Genomic DNA, 24,159 nt, shown 5'->3' on the forward strand with positions numbered 1-24,159 from the left:
ATAACTAAATTAAAGCAAAATCCAAATATTTCTTCAGGGGTTATCTTCCATTGAAATAAAGAGACCAATATTACACTATAAGAAAATACAATGTAATATTACAAATCAATAAAAACGTCACTTATCAAAATAAAAATAAACATCAATTAAAAGAACATCATTAATTGGGAAGAGAGTAACACATCTGCTGCACAAGCATAACATGGAGTCCCTCACCTTCTCTTGTGAAATCTCAAAGACTAACACTAACAGCACCTACAAGGCTACATGCCGGTACCCACTTTTCAAATCATCAAAATATGAGGCAAACGGCTCCATATGAGAAAATTGAAGATGCTCGCACCATGTAAAATCTGGGCTACCAGCTATCACTGATCCTTCTTGGACTTGGAAGTAACAAATTTTCTGACAATTTCAGATTTTAACTTGCATCCAAGAGTGAGAGCATCCATAACCATAGCATCAATTTCCTGCTCCTTTTTCTCATATACATAGAAGGCTAAAAAGGCAACAGGAAGTCCTGCAAAATATCCAGAGAACAAAATCCTCCTTATACAAGACAATGCAGAATGGAATAAAGTCACAAAATTGGTCCAATATGAAAGTGGCATGCAGTCCAAGGCAGGACTGAAATGATCTCATATTCAAACCTCAACTACTAAAATAAAAAGGAACCAGTGTGGAAAATGGTCTGTTAATGGAGTAACAACCATTATAACATTTTGGGAATATTGCACTTTAAACCTTATACTTTAGGTATGTTAATAAATTAAACCCAAAAGTTTCAAAATTAACAAATATAACTTCAAACTTTTAAACTGCAACAAACACCTGGAGTCAAGTTAAACTAAAACCGTGAGGAGGGGAGGGGGGGGTGTCTTTTAAGCAAACCAAGCAGAAGGTGACCGCACCTCAGCACTGCTCACCACCCACTACTGTCGAACCACCACCCACCCCCACTGGTAAGCTCTTTCTTTCTTTTCAAGTAAACCCAACGCGAAGCGAACCAGAAGATATTACAAAAAGAAAATACTCGCTCATTAACTCCACTTTTAACCAATGAAAGAAAAACTTTGCTAAGCTTATTTCTGTCTGTTCTCAAAGCCTTCATGGTGTACCAATGAAAGCTTATTTCTCTCACTCTCTTCTCTGAGCATTCATGGCAACACCATTTTGTCCAACGACCCCTGTACGGTCCATCCTCCAACAGTCCAACCACAGCAAAACCCTCCTCTTTCTTTGTGGTATGTAACCCTTTAACCTTTTTTTAATTATATATTTTTAATTGTGCATGCTTTGGGAAATGTTAGTAATTCATAGAGACTTATGATTTATTTTGGTAATGTGAATGCAAATTGGGAAATTTGGTTGAATTTCTAAGTGACAATTTTGGAGTTCCAGTTTGGGGCTTTGTTTAGAAAGTGGGTTTGAGTTGAAGATTTGTTTTTCCTTAACAAAAAGCTAAATTGGTATTGATTTTATTGTGAAGAGCGTGGTTTGTGATTGAGTATTTTTTACGGGTTTGTGCAATGGAGGACCGGATTTTGTGAAATGCTGGTCCAGTGCATACCTGTGGAGATTAGCTGTGAGCTAGAGGTCAGTGGTCCAAAAGCAGTGGATGGCGTGCAGTGGCGGGAGTTATGCAGCTGGTGGGGTGCGGCAGCATCTCTCCCAACTGTTTCTCTTAAAAAAAAACTCTCCCCCCCCACCCCCCCTAAACGGTGTTAAATTAATTTGACTTCAGGTTTAATTTGTTATCACCTCTAAAGTATAGGGTTTAAAGTACAATTTTCCTTAACATTTTTATCTGGGACCATCAGCTTCATTTTTACTTATAAAAAATGGCAGGCTTCCCTCAAGACCATCCAGCTAATTCATTTACAGAATTAACATTTCATGGGCAAGAATCATCAAATGTTGTTTGAGATTCATGAGTGCTATGCTCAGAACTCCTGAAGTAAAGGCAATTTACCCAATTAATATTAGCTTCTCCCAGAAAATTTGGACACTCTAACTTGTGGTGTTGACTTCTTCTTTTTAATCACAATTATCCAAAACAACACTAAATTATACTAAATGAGTTTGAGCTTAGATTGACAACATCAGGAACTACAGCTATGGCTTCAAGATCAGATCAAATGCCAATACCTTCCAAAAAATTTGTAGAAAAAAGGCATGCATGAGAGAGAGAGAGAGAGAGAGCGCAAACCTATAACAAAAAGGCTCTGAAATGAAACGGCTCCAAGTAAGCTAAGAAGCAGTAGGGAGAGAACAACCTATTATGAACATGAGCAAAGAAAAGTATCAGCTAAAGTGAATCAATAACCCCAATTAGAATTACTGAAATGAACCAGATAATATATGCATTAAACAATTTGGAAGCAAACATAGAATTAACTGATGGTAACAGGGGACCTTGGGAAAGTAGCTCTTTAACTATTTTCTAGTGCTGGCCCTGGTATTGCCTTATTATGAATAGTATACTAATAAAAACATGGTGATCATCTATCAGTGCATACTCATCTAAAGAATATATGAAAGCAAACAAAAGAAAAAAAGTATCCAATAGGGGCATATGCTTTTACTACATACTATGTCATCAAAGAGTAGAGTGGTGTCTCATCATCACCCCTCATCATTACCGCAAGTATTTTTGTATAATAAGTAATAAAATCTTAATGGAATGAGGAGAAATTTCTGTACACTGGATGCATACAAAATATCTCCTAAAGAATTAGGAATATGAAAGATTTACAAAAGGAGATCAAAGTCTACAATATCGCATATTACCAAGCACAAGGGTCCTAGACCATTCAAAGAACAATCTCTCAAACAAAGATTTCATCTCCACCAGTGAGTCTGCAACATTGTTACAATTTCAATTGTACTCATCCCACCAAATTCTATTGGTGAAGATTTCATCCACCACCAACAAGCCTATAATGTCTACAACAGAACACATATCACTAGCTCCACAAGTCCTAGACCATTCAAACAACAATCTGACCAACAAAGATTTCATCTCCAATATTTAATCCACATTATTGAAGGTTCCCCTCCAACCATATGCTTTTGGTTGAATGAAACAATTAATTACTCTCAGGAGTGAAAAGTCCTTGGATTATCCAGTAACTGGTTCTGGTTGGTGGGTCAATTGCCCGTAGGAGTTTGGTTAACAATGAGGATTGTTGTACAGTATGCTCTACGATATGCAACTAATCTGAGTGAAGTTCTCCTACGTCATCCCAAAAAAAGAAAATCATCTCAAATACGGTGGTTCCATTAGCTGACCCTTGTAGTTCGGTGGCATAATTAGCTGTCCTTTATTAAGAGAACCAAGGTTCGAATGTCCCCCCTCCCCCAGTTGTGAAATATCAAATTATCAAGAAATCAATTTTGGCAGCTGACTCCAACAACTCTATCTCTCTCCCCCTCTCATCACCATTAAAGAGGCCATGACTACCTTGAATTAGCCAAGAGACTTTCTTATGTCATGGTAGGGTTATGAATCTTTCACATTGAATCAAAAACCTTTCAACTCGTTCTAGAGGAAAGGAGCACAGTATTCATTCTTAGAATTTTATGAGTGAGGCATGGTTTGGACTTTGACTTTGAAAAAGTCATAAATGGGGACAGAATTGGTTTCCCTATGTATTTATGGACATGAGAACAAATAGTTTCCTTCTTGAAATTCCATTGGTTACCAAAACTGTCCAAGTACCAACTAAACTACGTCCTCTCTCTTTTTTGGGGATCAAATCAACCAAAAAAAAAGTGACATGCTGCACAAATTTTACTCTAGAAACCTTTTAAAGTTGATTTCATAGAAATAAAACCAAACTTGCCACATGATATAGGTACTCATTCTGAGAGCCTATGAATTCCTTCTGAGAAAGTACATACTCAACTCTCTCTCTTTTCCATTTTTAGTTCTTTGTTTGACCGTGTAGTACACCCCTCAGCTATGGCAGTTTACATTTTCATATTAAATAAAGTAACTTTTAATACTAAACTTTTTTTCTCTTTTTCATTTTGAGTTCTTTGTTTGTCCTGTGTAGTACACCCCTCAGCTATGGCAGTTTACATTTTCATATTAAAAAACGTAACTTTTATCACTACTAGTCTGCCTAAATGAAATTTTTAGAAATAAATATCATCAAAAAACTGCTTGGCACATCCTATGCCAGTTTATAACATAGAAGTTAGAAGACAATGCACCAATACAATGTGGTCATTAATAGTTTTTTATTGGTAAGTTACATACGCACCTAGCGTGAACCCACAACCTTACCCACCACCCATTCTAATGGGAAGATGGTACCATTTGAGCCAGATCTAGAAACTTATTCTACTTCAGCATTCGGTTTTAAATTTGCCTTTTGACAGGATGGCTTTGCTTTTATATATATATATATATATATATATATATATATATATATGTTTATATTTATATAGAATTCATATTTTGATTGAGTTCAAGTTACACCTGGTGTAACTCTAGGCAATATTACACTATCCAATAACTTGTTATAGAATTCATATTTTGAAAATCTTACTGTTGAATTCCATGTTCTATATGTTTTTAACATTCATACCAATTTTCATGTTAATTGGATGTTATTTACCATTCGATTCATAAACTCATCTTTTATACATTATTTTAAATTACAAAAATTTGAATTTAAATAATTGATTGATGACATGACTATTAATTTTTAATCACCTTGAAATTTTGCAAGCATAGAAAATATATGAAGATAATGTAATCTAACAGTGAATTTGTCAAAATTCACATCCAATTAAAAAATATTGAGTGGTGTAACATTGCTTAAAGTTATACCAGGTGTAACTTGAATCCAACCCTCTATATATAAACTAGCCTCTAAGCACGCGCACTGTGCATGCTTAGAGGCTTTTCTTTTTTTTCTTTTTCTTTTTTTGTAAAGGTTAATAATTTGCATCTATTATAATTTGGAAATATATATTTTTTATTTTTCAAACAAAAAAGAAGGATAAACTTTAAAGATAAGCAGTAACTATAATTTCTTTTTTAAACGTGTGGTTGAAAGTGGTGTAATGATATGGAGAAAAGTTTGGATAGGAAAAATAAGATGAACTTGAGGGGAAAGAAGGCTAAATTTTGGGAGTTCTTTTAGTTTTTTATTTTTTAAATTGGGGGTGTTTTACTTTTATTAGGATGAAAAAAGAATAAAATGGCTAAATTTTAGGGAATAAAAAGATGAATGTGAAGGAAAAAAAATCCTAAATTTTAAGAGTTCTCTTTTTGAATTTAAAATGAAATTTGTTATTTGACATTTATGACCTTATTTTTAAGAGAAGTTACCCTTTATTAATAAAGGTATTTTTGAACCACATAAAAGTCCAGTTCAAAGAAGAGAATCCTCTTTTATATATATATATATATATATATATATAAAGAACCTTAATTATAGTAGTCTAAGGTTCTGCCATGTGACTCAATCCTCGAAAAGGAAAGAGAATTCTCTTCTTTTAGCCTGTCACCTCGCCAAAATGTTGCATTTCTGACACAGTATTAGCTACTTGCTATGTGTTAATGAGATAGATGCATTTATTTTCATGTATTAATTATCGATAGAAGATACACTAATTATTTATATAAAAGGAATTTATATGGTTAATTTTATAAAATTTAAATAAGAAACAATTTATTTGGAATACTTATTATCAAAAAATAAATCATTTGGAATATGGCATTCTTCGTCATGTTTAGTTGCTTTGGCAACAATTGAAATAAAAAACATCAAAAGGCAAAAGCAAATTTAATAACGCATGCAATTAGGAAAATAAAATATAACTATGAGCTTAAATTAGTCAAAATATTTAAATATTTATGAATTTAATTAAATGATATGTTCATATTTTTAATTATATTAATCATAACAATTCACATTTCAAAACTCCTTGTATTACATGTGATATATATAAAATATAAGGTTGGATCAAAATGCACTTGGTGTAACTTCATTTTATATTACACAACTCAATAAGTTTTTGTTGTATTTAATATTTTGAAATTCTTTGACTGTTGGATTAGACTTTAGTTTTAAAATGCAAGCCAAATTTAGAGATAATTTGATACTATTCACGAGTTCTAGTTAGCTCAACAAATAAAGTCTCTTGTCATCGAACAAGGGATTTAGGTTTTAATCCCACCTACACCAAAACCAAGTAGTGTTTGGGCAAGATGATACAAGCAATCATCATGCAGTGAACACCATAAGTTTAAATCATATCATAACCATATAAATTTTAATTTTAAAAAAAATAAAAATCTGATACCATGTACCACTAATCATAAACTCATACGACAATTTTAAAGTGCACTAAATTGAAATTTTAACATTTTATTCGTGAGATAGTTATTGATTTTGATAACCTTAATATTTTGCAAACATGTAGAGTACAAGGTGAAAATGAACGGGTAGAGTACAAGGCGAATGTAATTCAACAATGGGTTTGTCAAAAACACATCCAATAAAAAGCTATTCCACAGTGTAATACTGACAAAAGATACTCCATGTGTAACCTTAATCCAACATATATATGTGTGCGTGTGGAAAAAGGAGGGGGCGGGGTGGGGGGGGGGGGAACAATACTGCAGTGGACTACATACTGTGATTAAAAAAAAAAGTATTAATAGGACAAATGCATTTATTCTCATGCTTTTTTTTTTTTTTTTGATAGGTAAGAAAAAATTGTATTAATAGATTTGCATTTCCTATTTTTTTAATGACATCTAATACGATTAAAGTGAATTCCACAAACATTATCATACATAATAAATATCATACATGGGTCATAAGATAATTTCTTACAAAGTATTTCAAGATGCACCACACAATCCATCGGCTAGTTGAGATAAATAGCAAGTAAACATACAAAGAGTGCTAAATACCTTAAGGAACAGAGTCCAGTCATGTCCTGTCGAAAGAGATTTTAAAACATCAACAGCAACATTCCAAGATGAAGCCACTGACATAGCAACTTTTCTTGACATCTCTTCTGACAAGTGAAAACGTGACCGGGGTATTTTCTCAACTGTGTATCCCAATCTGCCATAGTAGACAATGCGTTTAATAACATCAGTTATATGCTTCTACGTTCTGACAGCCTCCCATCCAGTCAGAACACATTAACAAGTTTCAACCATGGGTGAAACATGTTATATGGAATATTGACATGTCCAAGAAGAGAATAGCCAGACATACACTTTTTCTGGTAAAATGCCATGGATAAACAAGAAAACTGATGTTGCCAAGAGAAGTTTTGAAAGGGTAGTCAGGAGGGTGAATCCAGATGCAATGAAGTTGTAGTAAATAGCAACCAAAACTAACAATGCAGTAAGTGTCCTTTTTTTGTCCCTCCAGAGTAATGTGTCTGCAACTGCAAAAGGATATAGCAGCTAATGGATTACTTCATCAATAAATTTAAATGAATTGATGTATATTACAACTTCAATCCCAATGTTTGGACTAAAAACTATGTTTTGACAAAAGTACAACAATCATAAGTCCCATAAAATAAGAATATCCTTATGTTTCCTCTAGATGTCCAAACACAATAGAATTTATAAACTTAATAAGAAATATAAGAACTTATTTCCAACATGCATCAGCATCTGTTATTGTAAACCATAAGAAATAAATAAATAAGGTATCTGAGCACTTTTCAATGCACATATGTGCTGTTTGTCAGACAGCTAAATGCGTCAGCATTTAACATGTCAATTGTCAACAATCATACTGTGTTGAATTTTGAAAACACTAAAATGTATGAGTCTATACCAGTCCTTGTAGCCAAGTCTATATCTCTCCATTTGAAAGAGGGGAGGTCTTTGATGGAGCACGAGAATGAGAATAAGAAAGAATTAGAAAAATTGAACAACCCTAGGCTTCACCACCCTGCCCAAAACCTTAGGCGTCACCATCTAGAGGTACTTGGAATCACCACCAAGCTGTAGAAAAACTCGAACTCGGGAAAAATTGTATTCAACTTGCACCGCTCCAAGCTATTGCTGAAGCCTCTTTTAATAGGCTTCAAGGATTACATTAACAAGGGGACTCCCAATCAAATCACAATTACATCTCATAAAATCCTTAACAACAATCCATGAAATCCACAACCGCAATAAAGCCTAATTTCATAATTCAAAATGTGAATTTGGTATCTCAAATGACAAAATCTAAAATAATAAGCTCTTAAATAAATTTTTCTCGCTGCACATGCTACAGTAATCTTGAGTATAGCTCATAGGAAGGAAAGGCTTAAGAAGGCTAAGGCTTGGGATGTACTTGTAGCAAGTTTTTCACTACTTCCGCTAGAGTGCATACATACATGTTCGTATGCATGTGGATGCTTGCACGTATATATGTTAGAAACAAATTCCTATATGCCTTTTGCTTTATTAACTCAATTGAAACCTCCTTAGAGTTTGCCTATTCATCTTGATCAAATCCCCAAATTTCAAACCCCCTAATTTAAGGTCATATGAAAACCCAAATCGATAAATTGGGCCTTCTTCAGATTTTTCTCTTAAAAAAAAAAAAAAATTGTCCATGAACAACGTTGCACAACAACTAGATTGAATATAATATCCCTTTGGACGTTTGAACTTTGAATACTCCCTTTAGCTTACATAACAAGAACATGAGATAGGTGCTATAGAATCGATGGTGATAACATGGAATGGATTACTTGTTAGTTGCCTCAAGATTATGATGGGCTATGAAGCACCAATATGGATACAGTCCTGGCCTAATACGATACAAACATGGCAAGATAGTAATTCTAGAAAAACTAAAATACAACAGAATAGGAGTATGATACAACAAACAAGCCTTAATCCCAAAATTTTGGGATCACAACTACAGATTCTAAACAGACTAATCAGGGTTGGTCAGCCAGAAGTATTCTTTTTCACCATCGTTTTTACAAGCAATGTTATTAAAAACAGAGAGAAAAAAAAATTTATAGACCACTCCCCATATACTCCGGAATTGTACTAGGTAGGGCCAAGAAAATCAACAAAAAGAACACAAATCTAAAAATCAATAAGCAAAGAAAATGAGAGGTCAATCGCCACAGACATCCAACCATAAAAAGTATGCAAGATAAAACGTGCTCTTTTTCACCAATTCTTCACTATCCAAAATCTATTCTTTGTCATCTTCTTAACTTACATAAGCTAGTTCCCTTGAAAATGTAACCATATTTCTAAAACAAGAGGTCGAGCCTAAGGATATTGCTGAAACTCAAAAAAAAAAAAAACCCAAGAATATTGCTGAAACTCAAAACAAGCATCTCTTCGTTCTTAACAATAAAAGTTTGAACGCAAAAGTTAAAAAAGTAGAGTTGTATTTGCTGTTATGGCCAAATAAAAGAGCAATCCAGTCACTACAACACCTCAAGAAACACATTCTCAAATGTATGCCTATCACATTTCTGCCATATGCTCCACAAAATAATAGGCGTGTGTTGGAGGATGTGGAGAGGACAGAGGATCAGATTTTAGCCACCTTTGCAGGTTCTTTTATGAATAGAGAATCAATTCCAATGTTTTTATACTCAAATTATGAAGCTTAGAAATATATCTACTCTCAAAAGAAGTTGAATTATTGGCATGAAAAGTGGGTTTCCATTTTGCAAGAATACACTTTTGTTCTCAAGCACAAATCTGAAATTGGGAATAGGGTAGCAGATGCATCAAGTCGGGTGGTCTATATCCGTACTTCATTGGCTGTACAAGTGATTGGGTTTGATCCTTTGTGTAAGGATTTCAGCATCATATACACTGAATTATTGAGTGGGCAACGAGCACAATATTTGGACTTTTCTATCCATGATAATTACTTTTTCATGGGAACTTGCTTATGCATAAGTTTAATATCCTCGCTGGAAGCCGGCCAAGGATCAGGGTATGTCTGTTGGAGGGTACTATTGATCTTTAATGTCTAATATTGACATGTCTTTTCCCTGGAAAATTATTTGGAGATCGAGGGTACCACCTAGAGTTTCTTTTTTTCTTGGACAGCAGCTTTGGGGAAAATTCTGACTTATTGACAATCTACAAAGGAGACGTATTAGTGTGATAGATTGCTGTTATATGTGTGAAATGTAATGGGGAAACTGGACCATTTATTTATGCATTGCCCTTTAGCTATTAAGATGTTGACTATTGTATTTGGTTTGGAGATCACTGGGTTATGCCGAAAAGAGTTTTGGATATACTAGCTTCTTGGCAAGGTTGCTGCTTTGGTCCTCATCAGAACATAGCAATTTGGAAAGTTGTGCCTCATTGTTTAATGTGGGGCATTTGGAAGGAATGAAATGCTATAAGTTTCGAAGGTTGTGAATGGACTATTCTTGATCTGAAGTTTGATTGGTTGCTAGCTTTGAAATCCTTTTCTTTTACTTCTCTCTTCTATATGATTAATCATTTTACCTGGAGAGCTTGCGTCTATAAAGTTTACCTACATTAATAGAGTTATGTTATCAAAAAAATTGTATCTATTTTTTTTTATACGTAAACTATCATCCATATTTACAACTCAAGTTAACCCAGAATGACTGCATTCTGCAACCCAATATAAGCAGAACGTCCAAAGAATAGCATATGGGAATGCAACATAGCCAAATATACCAAAATGTAGTAACATGAATATAAATTTTCATATTCATGTTAAAATTTCACATCTCTCCCACTCAAAAAATGCTCCCACAACCACTACCATCTCTCCCTTCTTCCCTGCCAACCCAGCCTCCAATTCTACCCCCTGCCGGCCAAAACTTTTTTCCTACTCCACAACAATTCCTTCCCCCTTATCCTTGCCCACTCACACAACCCTTCTTTTGGCCAATTCAATTTGGTCAGTTTATTCCTCCCCAAACCCAGACCTCCTTACCCCTAAATCCCAAGCCTTCACAGCACCTGCCTAAACCCACTCCCAAGCCTTTTTCAGCCAAACCAGGGGTACCAGAGGTGAAGCACTCTTTTTCTTTTCGTATTGATTCAAAGTCATTTCTCTTGGCTTTTGATGGGGGTCGTATGGATGCTTATGCCATTACTGAAAATAGGGGTCGGTATCGTGGCTCTATCCGGGTTGGTAGAGCGGGGTTGGATTGGACCATTGCTTGTTTAGTAGAGCTGTGCCGTTGGGACTTTAGCAAGAAACACTTTTTCAAACGGTTTCATGAGTAGTATAAACTCTTGGAGTTTTCTAGTAGGTCAAACAAGAGTGGTCTTTTTGTGGAAATCTCTGAGTATCATAATGGGGCAAGACGTGGTTGTTTGTGTGTCCCGGAAGGGAGGAATAAGGGAGGTTGGGCTTTCTTTGAAATGAAGCTACGTGAATTCTTCTTGGGAAAATCAGCATCTAGACTGGGAACGGAGGTGGTCGCTGGCGGTGGTGGGCTAGAAAAATCCACCGGAAACTCAAGGAATCAAATTTGGGAAAATCTTAATGGCGACGTGAAATCAGGAAGGAAGTTATGCCTGGAGAATCAGTTTCCAAATATTCCTAGGAAGTTAAATCAGAAGGAGAGTTTTGGGGGATTTGATTTCCTTCAAAATTCAAATAAGCCTTCCATAAATAGTTGCCCCTTACGTGGCCCTTCTGGCAGATGGACCCAGGCCCACTTTTCTTTAAAAATAACTGCTGCCTTTGATGGGAATACACAACGTAAGGTACGTTGGAGTACTTTTGTCAAACCAACAGGTGCTAAGTTAGGCCCAATAACATGTGATCAAGCTCAGCAGGCCAAACCAACTAAAGCCCAAAATGAGTTTATTAAAAATCTGGAAAGGTTGACTGAAAGAAGTTTGTGGGAGGTGGGCGAAGGTTCAGGCTCACAAGCTGAGAAGGTTCCGGAGCTGTCACCGATCAACGACGAGCTGGGTGGGGACCTCCCAAGGGCCGATGGGTGTGTGGAGGAGGTTTCGATCTGCAATAGTTTGGCGGGACCCCAGTGTAGTGAAGGATCGGACCCCCATGGCTCAGCCGAGAAGTTTCTGATGGTGTTTCCGGGTTCCGGCGAGTTGGGTGGAGTATTTCCAAGGTCTGATGGGTACGGTGATGAGGTTGGGGCTGTTGGTGGTCTTCCGGTCGGCCATAAATCAAGCGGGGCTGAGGTGGGTTGTTTGGGTGACACCGTGATTGTCGCCGGTAGTGCAGCGGACAACTTCCCAAACTCCGGTGCTGTTCTAAACTCCGATGGGCAGTCTGTCAACGCTGAGTCCGATGCTTCCCCGTCTCTTTCGGTTGTTGAACTCTCCGATATGATCCACCACCACAAGCTGCTGGGTAAAAATTGTTTCTCTCCTCTATCTGAGCTGGGTTTTGATTCTAAGGATGATGAAATTTTGTTGTTGGATTGGGTTAACCCCAAGGGGTCAGGTAAGGATGAGGAGAGTGATAATGCTTTGGATTGTGTACCTCTGACTAAGTGGGATCCTCATGGGGGTTTGGATATAGTATCAGAGGCTGCACTGGATGATTTTCTTGTGGGGGAGGATCTGGAACCTTCAGTGTGGGTGAAGAGGAAGATTAAAGGCTTTAGTAAATATGTGGGATTTCCTATTGATTCATGTGAGCATCAGTGCATTGATTTTTTTCAAAAGCTTGAGAAAGTGTGGGAAAAGCAAGCTACAACCAGTAGTCTTCGCCGCAATACCTCTTCAACTAAAAAAGGTATGAGGGAATTGAGGAATTTAGTCTCTTCCGTCAACTATGAGGGGCAATCTGGTCGACAAACCAGAGGGATTGAGAATTTCTGTAGGGTGGGTTCAGTTAGTTGTCCATGAATTTGAAAATCTTATCTTGGAATGTGAGAGGATTAAATAATCCTCAAAAGAGGGATACGGTGAAGAATTTACTCAAGGAGTGGAAGTGTGATGTAGTGTGTTTCCAAGAAACTAAATTGGATTCTGTCAATTCTGCTGTTGTGAAAAGTCTTTGGAGTAGTCCTTTTGTTGATTGGGTAGCTTTGGATGCCACTCATACAGCAGGGGGAGTTATTTTGGCTTGGGACACGAGGGTATATAAAAAAATGGATGTTCTGGTTGGGTGCTTTTCTGTTTCTATTTTGTTTAAGGGTGTGGTAGATGGTTTTGATTGGATATGTACAGGGGTGTATGGTCCGAATGCTGATGGTCTTAGGGATTTTTTGTGGACTGAACTTGATAGTGTGAGAGGGAGGTGGAGTGCAGCTTGGTGTGTTTTTGGTGATTTTAATATCATCAGATACCCAGCAAAGCGTCTTGGTTGCACTTCTTTTAGTCCAGCCATGTTCAAATTCTCGGACTTTATTGAGAGGAATTTTTTGGTTGATATACCTTTGGTGGGGGGTGAGTATACATGGTTCCGTGACTCAGAGAACCCTTCTATGTCTAGAATTGATAGAGTGCTGGTAACTGCTGATTGGGAGGATCACTTTTTGGATGTGACTCAAAGGCCTCTTCCTCGAGTGATTTCGGACCATTGTCCTCTTCTAGTGGAGGCAGGTGGAATGTCGAGGGGAAAGACTTCTTTCAAATTTGAGAATATGTGGCTTAAGGTGGAGGGATTTGTGGATCTTGTGCGAGGTTGGTAGAACGGTTACCATTTTGTGGGGTCTCCTAGTTATGTTCTAGCTTGCAAATTGAAGGCTCTTAAGGGAGACTTGAAGCATTGGAACAAACATGTTTTTGGGGATGTGTCTTTTAGGAAAAAATGCTTGCTGGTTGAGCTTTTGGACTTAGACTTGAGAGAAGGGATGCAATCTTTGTCATCGGCAGATAGTGCAAGAAGACTTGAGATAAAGGCTGAAATTGAGTATTTAGCTTCTTTGGAGGAGATTTCTTGGAGGCAGAAATCGAAGGCTTTGTACTTAAAAGAAGGGGATAATAATACTGGGTTTTTTCATAGGCTTGCTAATTCTCATAGATGTACAAATGCTATGAGGGCTGTGGAGGTTGAGGGCATTTTGTATGAGGATGAGTCTGCCATTCAGGATCAAGTGGTGGGTTTTTACAAGTCTTTGTACCAGGAGACCGAATCTTGGCGGCCCACTATTGATGGTTTAGAGTTTGCTAATCTGGATGAAACTGATAGGGTTACTTTAGAAAGGGAGTTTGAGAAGGAGGAGATCATTGCAGCCCTTCGGGAGGTTAAGGGTGATAAGGCCCCTAGTCCAGATGGCTTTACTATGGCTTTCTTCCAAAAATGCTGGTGTGTTCTTGAGAAGGAGATCTTGGCTTTTTTTGCAGACTTCCACAAAGAATGTATCTTTGAAAAATCTCTCAATGCCACATTTTTGTGTTTGATACCCAAGAAGCTTAGTGCAGTCAATATTAGAGATTTTCGCCCTATCAGCCTTGTGGGTAGTTTGTACAAGCTACTTTCTAAGGTCTTGGCACATAGACTTCGTTGTGTTTTGGATAAACTTATTTCTAATTCCCAAAATTCTTTTGTTGGGGGAAGACAGATTCTTGACTCTGTTCTAATCGCAAATGAATGCTTGGATAGTAGATTAAAGAGTGGTGTTCCGGGTGTGATTATTAAATTGGATATTGAGAAGGCTTATGATCATGTGAGTTGGAGTGCCTTATTTTACCTTATGGAGAGGATGGGTTTTGGGGAGAAGTGGGGGAGATGGATGAAGATGTGTATTTCTACTGCCCGTTTTTCAGTGCTTGTTAATGGGTCTCCAGCTGGTTTCTTTGGCAGTTCTCGTGGTCTTCGCCAAGGGGATCCTTTATCTCCACTTCTATTCTTATTGGTAATGGAGGTGTTGAGTAGATTGTTGAAAAGGACAGAAGATGGAGGCTTTCTCAGTGGTTTCCAAGCAAGTCCCAATGCAAGTGGTGGTTTGCAAATCTCTCACCTTTTGTTTGCTGATGATACTATTCTCTTTTGTGATGCATCCGAGGAACAATTATTACATATTCGTATGGTTCTAATTTTCTTTGAAGCTATCACAGGACTGAAAGTAAATGTTGGCAAGAGTGAGATTGTGCCGGTTGGTGAGGTTGGGAATTTGGATGCCTTAGCTCGTATTTTATGTTGTAAGATAGGCTGTTTACCCATGTCTTATTTGGGTATGCCTTTGGGGGCACATTATACGGATTCCTCAATATGGAACCCTATCATTGAACGGATGGAAAAAAGGCTTGCAGGTTGGAAGCAGTTATATTTGTCAAAAGGGGGTAGACTTACTTTATTGAAGAGTACCCTATCAAGTCTTCCTACATACTATTTATCTTTGTTCACTATTCCACAACATGTGGCGGACAGATTAGAGAGGATTCAGAGGAATTTCCTTTGGGGGAGATCTAATGATGTTTTTAAATTCTCACTTGTTGCGTGGGAGAAAGTTGTGTGGCCCGTGGAGGTAGGTGGCTTGAGGATCCGGAAGATTGGGCTATTTAACCAAGCCTTGCTTGGGAAGTGGCTATGGCGATTTGGGAATGAGGTCACACATTTATGGAGGCAAGTTATAGCTTCCAAATATGGGGAGGCCAGTGGGGGATGGTGTACTAGAGTTGTTAGAGGGACGCATGGATGTGGTATGTGGAAGAACATTAGGAAGGGGGTTGAGAGCTTTTTTGGTCATGTGTTGTATGCAGCGGGTGAGGGTTTTCGTATCAGATTTTGGTATGACCCTTGGAGTAGCCCTACTGCCCTGAAGGATTTATATCCGGCTATGTTTGCTATTGCTATGGATAAGTCAGCTATGATTTCTGATATGGTTGACTATGCACCGGATGGGGGTGGTAGAAGCTGGAACTTACGTTTCTGTCGTGCTTTTCAGGATTGGGAGATAGGGATCTTTTATGATTTTTTTGCGCATATCTCATCCAAGCTACCTAGAGGGGGTGATGACACCATGATATGGCAATTGAATCGTAGTGGTGTTTTTGATGTGCGCTCTTTCTATTTCTCATTGCTAGCAGCCCCGTTGGTGTCTTTTCCTTGGAAGAGCATATGGTGTGTTAAGGTCCCTAAAAGGGTGGCTTTCTTTTTATGGACAGCTGCTAGGGGTGGGATTCTTACCATAGACAACCTTGTTAAGAAGCATTTACCTCTTGTTAATTGGTGCTGCCTTTGTCGATGTGAAGAGGAAACTGTGGATCACTTATTGATCCATTGTAAGTATGCTCATACCTTGTGGAGTGAAGTCCTTTGTTTGTTTGGGGTTCAGTGGGTGATGCCGAAGAACGTTGTTTCTCTTCTCTCTGCATGGTGGAATTGGTTAGGGAGTCACACTTCAAATGTGTGGAATATGGTTCCAGCGTGTCTTATGTGGTTAATTTGGAAAGAGTGCAATGCCCGAACTTTTGAGGATATTGAGAGACTTGTAGATTGTGTGAAGTCTTTGCTGCTTAGGACTTTGTTTGAGTGGTCTCGTATTTGGGGGTTTACGCATTGTCATTCTTTATTTGATTTTCTTAATTCTGCTAGTCTTTCTTTTTGATTGGTTTGTATTTTTTTCAGTGCAATGAGTTTACTATCGTAAATCCATTGTACTTCTATTATCAATAAATTTGTTATTACCTATCAAAAAATAAAGTAGTAACATGAATATAAATTGATGATTTTTACCCCTTCCTTTTCCAAGATATATGGAAGCTTTAGAAGGCCCCTCTCTTTTGGGTGGATGTTCAGCCCTCAAGTGTGAGTATGACTCAATTGTCCTCTTTAGACCCTCCTACAGGAAAAAATAATAATAATAATAATTAAAAATAATAATAATAATAATAATCTAATTGTGACAAGTATTATACCAACACAAGGACTTAACTTGGAATAAAAGTGGTGATTGGATCTTTCTCAGTCTTATTGGTAAGTGTTTATCAAGCAGAACTATCCAGTTCAGAGTTTATAATGTACTTAAGACTCGGACAACAAAAACAAACCACATCACAATTATCTAAATATGTAGAAGACAAATCATTATGGGCATTTAAATTTACATCAGCAATCCAAAAAATTCTTTTTAAAAGGTTATTGCCAAGCAATTATAAGGGTTGCACAGCTCATGAGAGCAGATCCTTGAGTTCAAAGATAAATCATGGGGCCATAGCTACTTAACCCATGTGGTTCAGCAAAACAATTTCTTTATACATACATATATATATATATATATATAAGTTTTTTTGGCCCCAAGATGAGGGGAAGAAAAGGGAAGACTCAAATGAGTGAGCGCTTGTTCATCAGGCATGATCCCCAACTAATTGTGTTAACTCTAGGGGTTATGAGGTTCAGCAGACATGACATATACTAAACAGAGAACTTTGGTAAATCCTTATACAACTTCATCCAATACCAAAGAATTAAGCAACTAGATTCAAAACAATCAAGAAAATATTTCCACATGGAAAAAAAAAATGTTTCTACACTCTTCCCCCCCCCCCCCCCCTTTTCTTGTCTTTTCTTTTCTTTTCTATCCCTTTTTTTTCTCTTAGCAACTTATTAATCTTTTCTAATGAAACAAAAAAGAACCTGAAGTGGTACAACAGGCGCGTAGCCAAGTAGATCCTTTGCTTTTGAACAATTAAAAGATCTGCTGCAGGAGAGGAGTCTTATTCTTGAAGGTGTCAACTGTGGAACTTTCATCCCATATGGACCTAACAGCCTATATGTCCACTCCACCATATGTGCAATTGGCATCACCACATAGGCAGGAATCTTTATTCTTGGCCTGCAAACTACATTGGTTCAGACAAAACGTGAAGGAAACCGACAATTAAATAACTATGTTTTATTCCTTTTTAATGAATAAAATAAGGGGAAATTACACTTTACCACCCTAAACTATACACCAGATTACACTTTGCACCCTAAACTATTCGGATGCACGTTTTACACCCTAAACCATCACATTTGTTACACTTTGCACCACAATGTTAATTTTATTGTTAAAGTGTTAAGTTAAACAAAGATTGATAACATGTGACTTGCATGTGTGATATTTGTTTAGGTGGTGCACAGTTTAAAGACAAAAATACCATCTTCACAAACAATTAAAACAAAAGCTCTCTCTCACATGAGTAACATCTCCTCCTCCTCCAAATCAAAATCTGTCTAACCCTAAATCCCCAACAACTCTCATGCATGGCCAACAGACGAAGCCTCTCTCTTGGCCAACAGCTCTTCCCTCTTTCTAGGACAGCAGCTTTCATTGTTCAGTTGCTTCTCTCCCCAAATCTTGCTAAACATCTATTGGAGAATATTAAATATTTTTTTGAAGAGGGCGATAATCCATTATCATAGTTATTGCTGCATTTGAAGACACATGATGAGTTTGAAAGGTAAGAGCTTACGAGAAGTTTATAGAAGCAAAGCACTCCCACATTGAAATCCATCATGAAATCTAATGATTGAATATTTTCTTCTCCGTTAGCAAAAGACAATAATCCATCATATGTATCAAATTCCAAGGACTTATTATTAAATTTATTTTCTTCTCTGTTAGCCAAAGACAATAATCCATCTTACATATCAAATTCCAAAGACTTATTATTTAATTTGTAGTCACAATCCACGGATAGTCATGAATCTTTGGTGTCAAAACTGCGTGAGAGCTGTTGGCGATTTTTAGGGTTAGACAGATTTTGATTTGGGGAAGAAGGAGATGCTACAAATGTGAGAGTGTTTTGTTTTAATTGTCTGTGAAGAGGCTATTTTTGTCTTTAAACTATGTGCCACCCAAGCAAAAATCACATGCCAGTCACATGCTATTAATTTCTGTCTAACTTAATGGTAAAACTAACATTGGGGTGCAAAGTGTAACAAATGTGATAGTTTAGGATGTAAAATATACATTCGAATAGTTTATGGTGCAAAGTGTAATCTGGTGTATAGTTTAAGGTGGTAATGTGTAATTTTCCCATAAAATAAAGAACTAGTTGGATCACATGGAGTGTGTATCAAGTAGCCTAACCAGTTACAATCTGAAATTTCAGAGTCTAGTAAATCTAAGAAAAGATACAACAAAAATGTTTCCTAATGCATTCATACAATCATATAAAGAATATAAAAAGCATTGTTCAATAAAGTGAATAGAACATTCAGCACCAACAAAGGTCCTGCTATTCCTTTCTTGCCATATAGTTGGAAGAGCAACTTTCCAAGGGACTAATGGACTAATAGGGCAAGAAACATAGTATGTGAATCAGATAAGAGTAATCGTTAGTTGTTTAAGGCTTAAGCAATTGAGCCAAGCTTCCTTGTTATAAGTAACATTCCCCAATCACCAATACGGCCGGATTTTTTAGTACTAATTCTCAAACTGGTACAAGAACCCCTTAGTTCCATCCTAACCAAAACATTGGCCTATACTAGATGATATATATCGCCACTAATGAGAATGCTAAACAGAATTTTGACGTTATAAAATCCATAAAAATATAGCATATCCATTATATTAAGTTTATTTGTTAGGATTATTTTGCATATGAATATGTTGTGTTGCAATTTTTTCGGTATCAAAATTCTACAATTCTTGTGGAATTATCTTAGTAATTGGATTACATCACTTTTTGTTGAACTCAGAAAAAGATCAAATTGTAACAATTTAAACAATATCGTAAATATTTAAGCTAAAAAAATAGAGTTTAACTCAAAAACAATATCAAATTATGGAGTTTGTTATATAATTATTTCCATATTTAATTGCTTATACACTAAGGGGTATTCTTTTAACTTTGGCAGGGAGGGGCAATTCCCCCCCCCCCCCCCCCCCCCGCGGGCGGCAGAAACCCCCTAGCTCTGCCCCATCTAAATAACTATAAAAAATAGTACAACATGCCAAAATGGAAATTGTTTTAGTGTTTTATCCCTGACAGCTTAGGTAAAAGGGTAGAAAACATTTTCCACTTTTTTCTGTTGACTAGGCTACAAGTTTCCTATTGACCAAAGTTTTTTGCCATACCAAATCCCAGAAAATAAGTGGAACGTTTTCCATTGAAACAAATGATTCATTAATCTAGACAAACTTGATAGAAAATAGAACCAGTTTAATTTTTAACTCGTTTGGTTTTTTCTTCCTTATAGCTTTGTATAAATTTTTTCTTCCTTATAGAAGTGGATAAGGATGCATCTGTTGCTTCTAATACAGAAATGACAGCTTTAAAAATGTAACATAACTAACTCAAATGAACTTTGTCATGTTGACCTGCAGATGACAAGTTGAAGATTTAACATAACAAAGAACTGGTTGAGTTGACCATAAATGAGACAAAGATCAAACAAGAAGAAGAAGACGAGGACCAACATTATGACAGCACATTTGCACAAAATGAAAAGGTTTTAATTAAAAGCAATACCTTTCATAGCCAAGACCTTCCAGGACAATCGAGACAAACTCCCAAAATTTCATGCGTTCCATGTTGGTAATAAAATATGCCTGCAAAACCAATCTCCATTTAACAAACCTGCCAAAACCCAGTTATAATATCCTAGTTGGACATGTCCTCACTCATATATGTATCTTCTTGTTTAACTTTCCTAGGAGACATTCCAATTGAATTTTGAGGCATAAATCTGCAATTGTAAAGAAAATGCCATGAAACAGAATATTAAATTGATGTATGCCTCTAAACTAACTCAGACATATTGACACGTTTTTTGATAATCATCCCCCAAAAAACTTCAAATTTCTTCTCTTATAAGTATCTGAATAAAAATGTTTGAACCTGTCCAGCATAAAATCCTTTTGCAGGTTGGTTCCAAATCATAAAGCTTGCACATTGGCATTCTATTTTTGTTTCATCACCTACTAAATGCATTAAAAATCCCAAGAACATGCCATCTGGGCCTTGGCACAGATGATTAAAGGGGAGGGGGGGCACTATAAGCGTATACTCATTTTTGAGAAGATATGATTCCATCAGAGAATTCAATGGAATTGACAGAGAACTATAAAAATAAAATTCGAGCTGCAAGTAAAGTTCCCAACAGTGAATTACAAACAACCATCCCCCCCCCCCCCCCCGGGGGCGGGGCAGTCCCTTCCGGGCCCAAAAATAAAATACCATTGAAGGTGGTTGCCACATACACAGAAAGTTCAAGCAAAAACCTTTGTTCAATCTTAAAGTTGCTTAAGGATGCAGAGAATGCACTGTTATGCCTAATGCCTATCCAGAACAGGGACCATAAAGCTTCAAAGTACCTATCATGGTGCAGGAAGTCACCAAGACTGCCTCCACCAGTCCACCCCCAATGAGGTTTTCTTGGCTTTGGGCTACACCGTAAGCTCACCAAACCAAGCATATGCACCCCATAAATTTTGGAAGTTAGAGTCTGTTCAGACCATGCTCTCACTCACACAAAGTCACTGGGTTCAAGCTACCCCTTGGTCCCACTCAACTGCCTCCTCCGGTCCTCCCAGTTTCTTCCTCAGGTCAGTCAATTCTCCTCTCAAATTGGTGTTTCTCAACCATCAAATCATTTTAAGTGATGCATGATACATCTCCACCTAAAGCCTATCACTACACTGCATTGTTATATCTATGGATATTTGACAATATAGCCTATCTCATATTTTAAGTCTCAAAGATTCCAACAATATAGTCACATGCAATAAATTGGATAAATCAAAATTGGTTCTAGCACAACCAGAATAAGCAAAGAAGTACAACCCATTTGAGAACAAAAAATAAATGCATTCAAACTTAGAATCCACCCCAACCCCCCAACAGTAACTTTGCTTTTCCAAATCTTCCCAATAGATGACAATTGGATTTGATGGAGGAAGCTCTCTCTCTCTACACACACACACACACACATATATATATGAACCTGGCCTGATGCTTTTTCTGCAACCATCCCTTCTGATGCAAGAGCTCGCTCAGCACATATATGGGCATGTGCCACATTTTCAACATAAGTGAAGTCATAAATGTTGTTGCCATCTCCAACAATGAACTATCATTTTAGAAAAGAAAGGAATCAATAATAGATTTTATTGAATGTTAATGTAATGTACTTATGTGTGTGTTTCTGTGTAACATAATCTTCTTTTTTTGACAAGCGTGATGTGTGTGTGTGTGTGTGTGTGTGTGTGTGTGTGTGAGTGTTTGCATTTGTATACATTTACATACATATAGCCCAAATGTATTCACCACTCAGTACCCCAAATTTTATATGATTTAGAAGATTCTTGTACCCAAACCTGGTACTTCCTAGCAAGCAGAGAGGCACAATTAAATGTCAAATGATTATTTGATCAATGTTTTTAGTGGTCAAATTTCTTGACTAATAATTATTTGATCAATGTCTTAGTCAAAATCTGTGTCATTCATGTATCACATCATAGATGCGGATGACTGAACCCGTCATAATGTCCAATTTGTTGTATATCACATGCACAACCAGAAAACAAAAATGGAGACAAATTCATCACTAAGCAGAACAATGAATATATACATACCTTCAATTTCCCTGCCCTTGCAGCATCAACTAAAGATGGAACAAACAACTTATCTCCAGGACCAAAAATGCTGCTAGGACGTATGCAGCATGTTAAAAGTCCATTAGTCCCATTCGATTTGATAACCAATGCCTCTCCTTCAGATTTAGTTGCTGAATATGAATCATTGTGCTGAAACAAGTGAAGACAATATAGGCATTGTGTAGACATTCTAACCAACAGAAAGGACATTATAAATTGAGGATAGATAATACTAAAGTTTACAAGATCAGCACAAAAAACAGACACAAGCAAAGAGATTGTTCGATGTTCATAAGTAATAGACACAATAATATAAATTGAAAGCTTTTAATTTTTATTTATTTTTAGATTTATTCTAATATAAGTAATAGATTTAATATTTTTTGACAAACTTATTGGTGCCATGCATGGGTTAGCAGCAGCAACAACAAACCCAACACTTTTAACGTGAAGTGAGTACCTTAGCCGGGTAGGGCACTGATTCATCCCCATCCAAAATGCCATTAACCCCATCAAAGACCACACTAGGAGAGCTAGTATAGATCAGTCTCTTCACTTTATGCTCAATACAAGCATCAATAACATTCTTGGTCCCTATAATAAATCATAAACAAACCACAGCATAATAAGACAAACAAATTCGAACACCCAAAACAAAGCAAGATTCAACAAAGTCCAAAAGCACATCAAAAAAAGCCAATAGGCTAAACACTCATCAACCCTAGCACTCGGTACCTTCCACATTGACCGAATAATGTAGCTGGTAATTGTTGATCGAAGAATTCGGCGCAGCCATGTGGAACACAACCTCAGCTCCTTCCAATGCTGTTTCATATTATTATTAAAACAAAAACAAAAAAAATTCAAAACTTTTGCAGAAAAATGTTCAGCTAGGCATTTTATCAAACAGTTGGAAGGGGTGAGCAAACCTTTGAGAACTTGGTCCTTGTTTCGAAGATCCATGGAAACATAAACAGCTTGAGCAGAGCGCAAGGCTTGGCCGAGAGTTCCATTCTCCTCGTGAGGGTCAAGGCTAATGGTGGGACCCATATCGGCAATTCGGACGAGGAACATGTTATATGAGATGAGCTTTTCAACCAAATGACGAGCAGCAAAACCACGACCTCCTGTCACCACGCACCATCTCTCAGTACCATCATCCCCAGATGCCATTTCTCTCTGCAAAACCATAAAAAACCCAATTGACTAAAGCATTAATTGTGTGTATTTGTAATGTGTTTGATAGATCTTGATAAGGAAGAAGAATTATGAAGTAACCTTTTTCAATGAGGGAGTGATCGATGGGATCTTAATTGATTCTGGGCTGGCTTGGCGAGTTCAGCTAGTGTAGGTGTACTATTTGCACAGACTGATATTTGGTGGTCGTTGGCTTTGGATTTGGTAGTATAAAATTTGAGTTTTTGTTGTTACCAAAGTAATTCACTTTCACAAAACTCACTTCTTCTTTTCTTTTCTTTTTTCTTTTTTTTTTTTTTTTTTTTCAAAAATTCAAAATCACCTGCATGGCTGCATCATACATCATAAATTTGAGAATGTCTATTAAAATGAGTGTAGAACTAAATATGCTCCTAAATTTATTTTTTTTTTTCAAAAATTCACAACCACTTACATTGTATATACCTCATAAGTTCGAGAAATACTACATATCTATAATTAAAAAAGATATAT

The 24,159-nt window shown here is 36.8% G+C and overlaps 1 protein-coding gene across 1 annotated transcript; it reads right to left on the reverse strand.

Annotated features, from left to right (window-relative positions):
• Window positions 1–9: 9 nt before the first annotated feature.
• LOC126691650 (3beta-hydroxysteroid-dehydrogenase/decarboxylase) lies at window positions 10–23,935 on the reverse strand. Its single transcript, XM_050386695.1, has 13 exons — window positions 23,749–23,935; window positions 23,400–23,649; window positions 23,206–23,295; window positions 22,931–23,064; window positions 22,450–22,620; window positions 21,819–21,944; window positions 20,345–20,424; window positions 17,520–17,718; window positions 16,620–16,725; window positions 7,251–7,425; window positions 6,938–7,094; window positions 2,210–2,276; window positions 10–520 (listed from the first exon to the last, which is right to left on the reverse strand). The coding sequence occupies exons 2-13, from the start codon at window positions 23,641–23,643 to the stop codon at window positions 369–371; spliced, it is 1,701 nt and encodes a 566-aa protein (XP_050242652.1). The 5' UTR covers window positions 23,644–23,649; window positions 23,749–23,935; the 3' UTR covers window positions 10–368.
• Between the last annotated feature and the right edge of the window lie 224 nt (window positions 23,936–24,159).

Source organism: Quercus robur, chromosome 7, assembly GCF_932294415.1.
Source record: "Quercus robur chromosome 7, dhQueRobu3.1, whole genome shotgun sequence".
In the NCBI taxonomy this organism is placed as follows: domain Eukaryota; kingdom Viridiplantae; phylum Streptophyta; class Magnoliopsida; order Fagales; family Fagaceae; genus Quercus; species Quercus robur.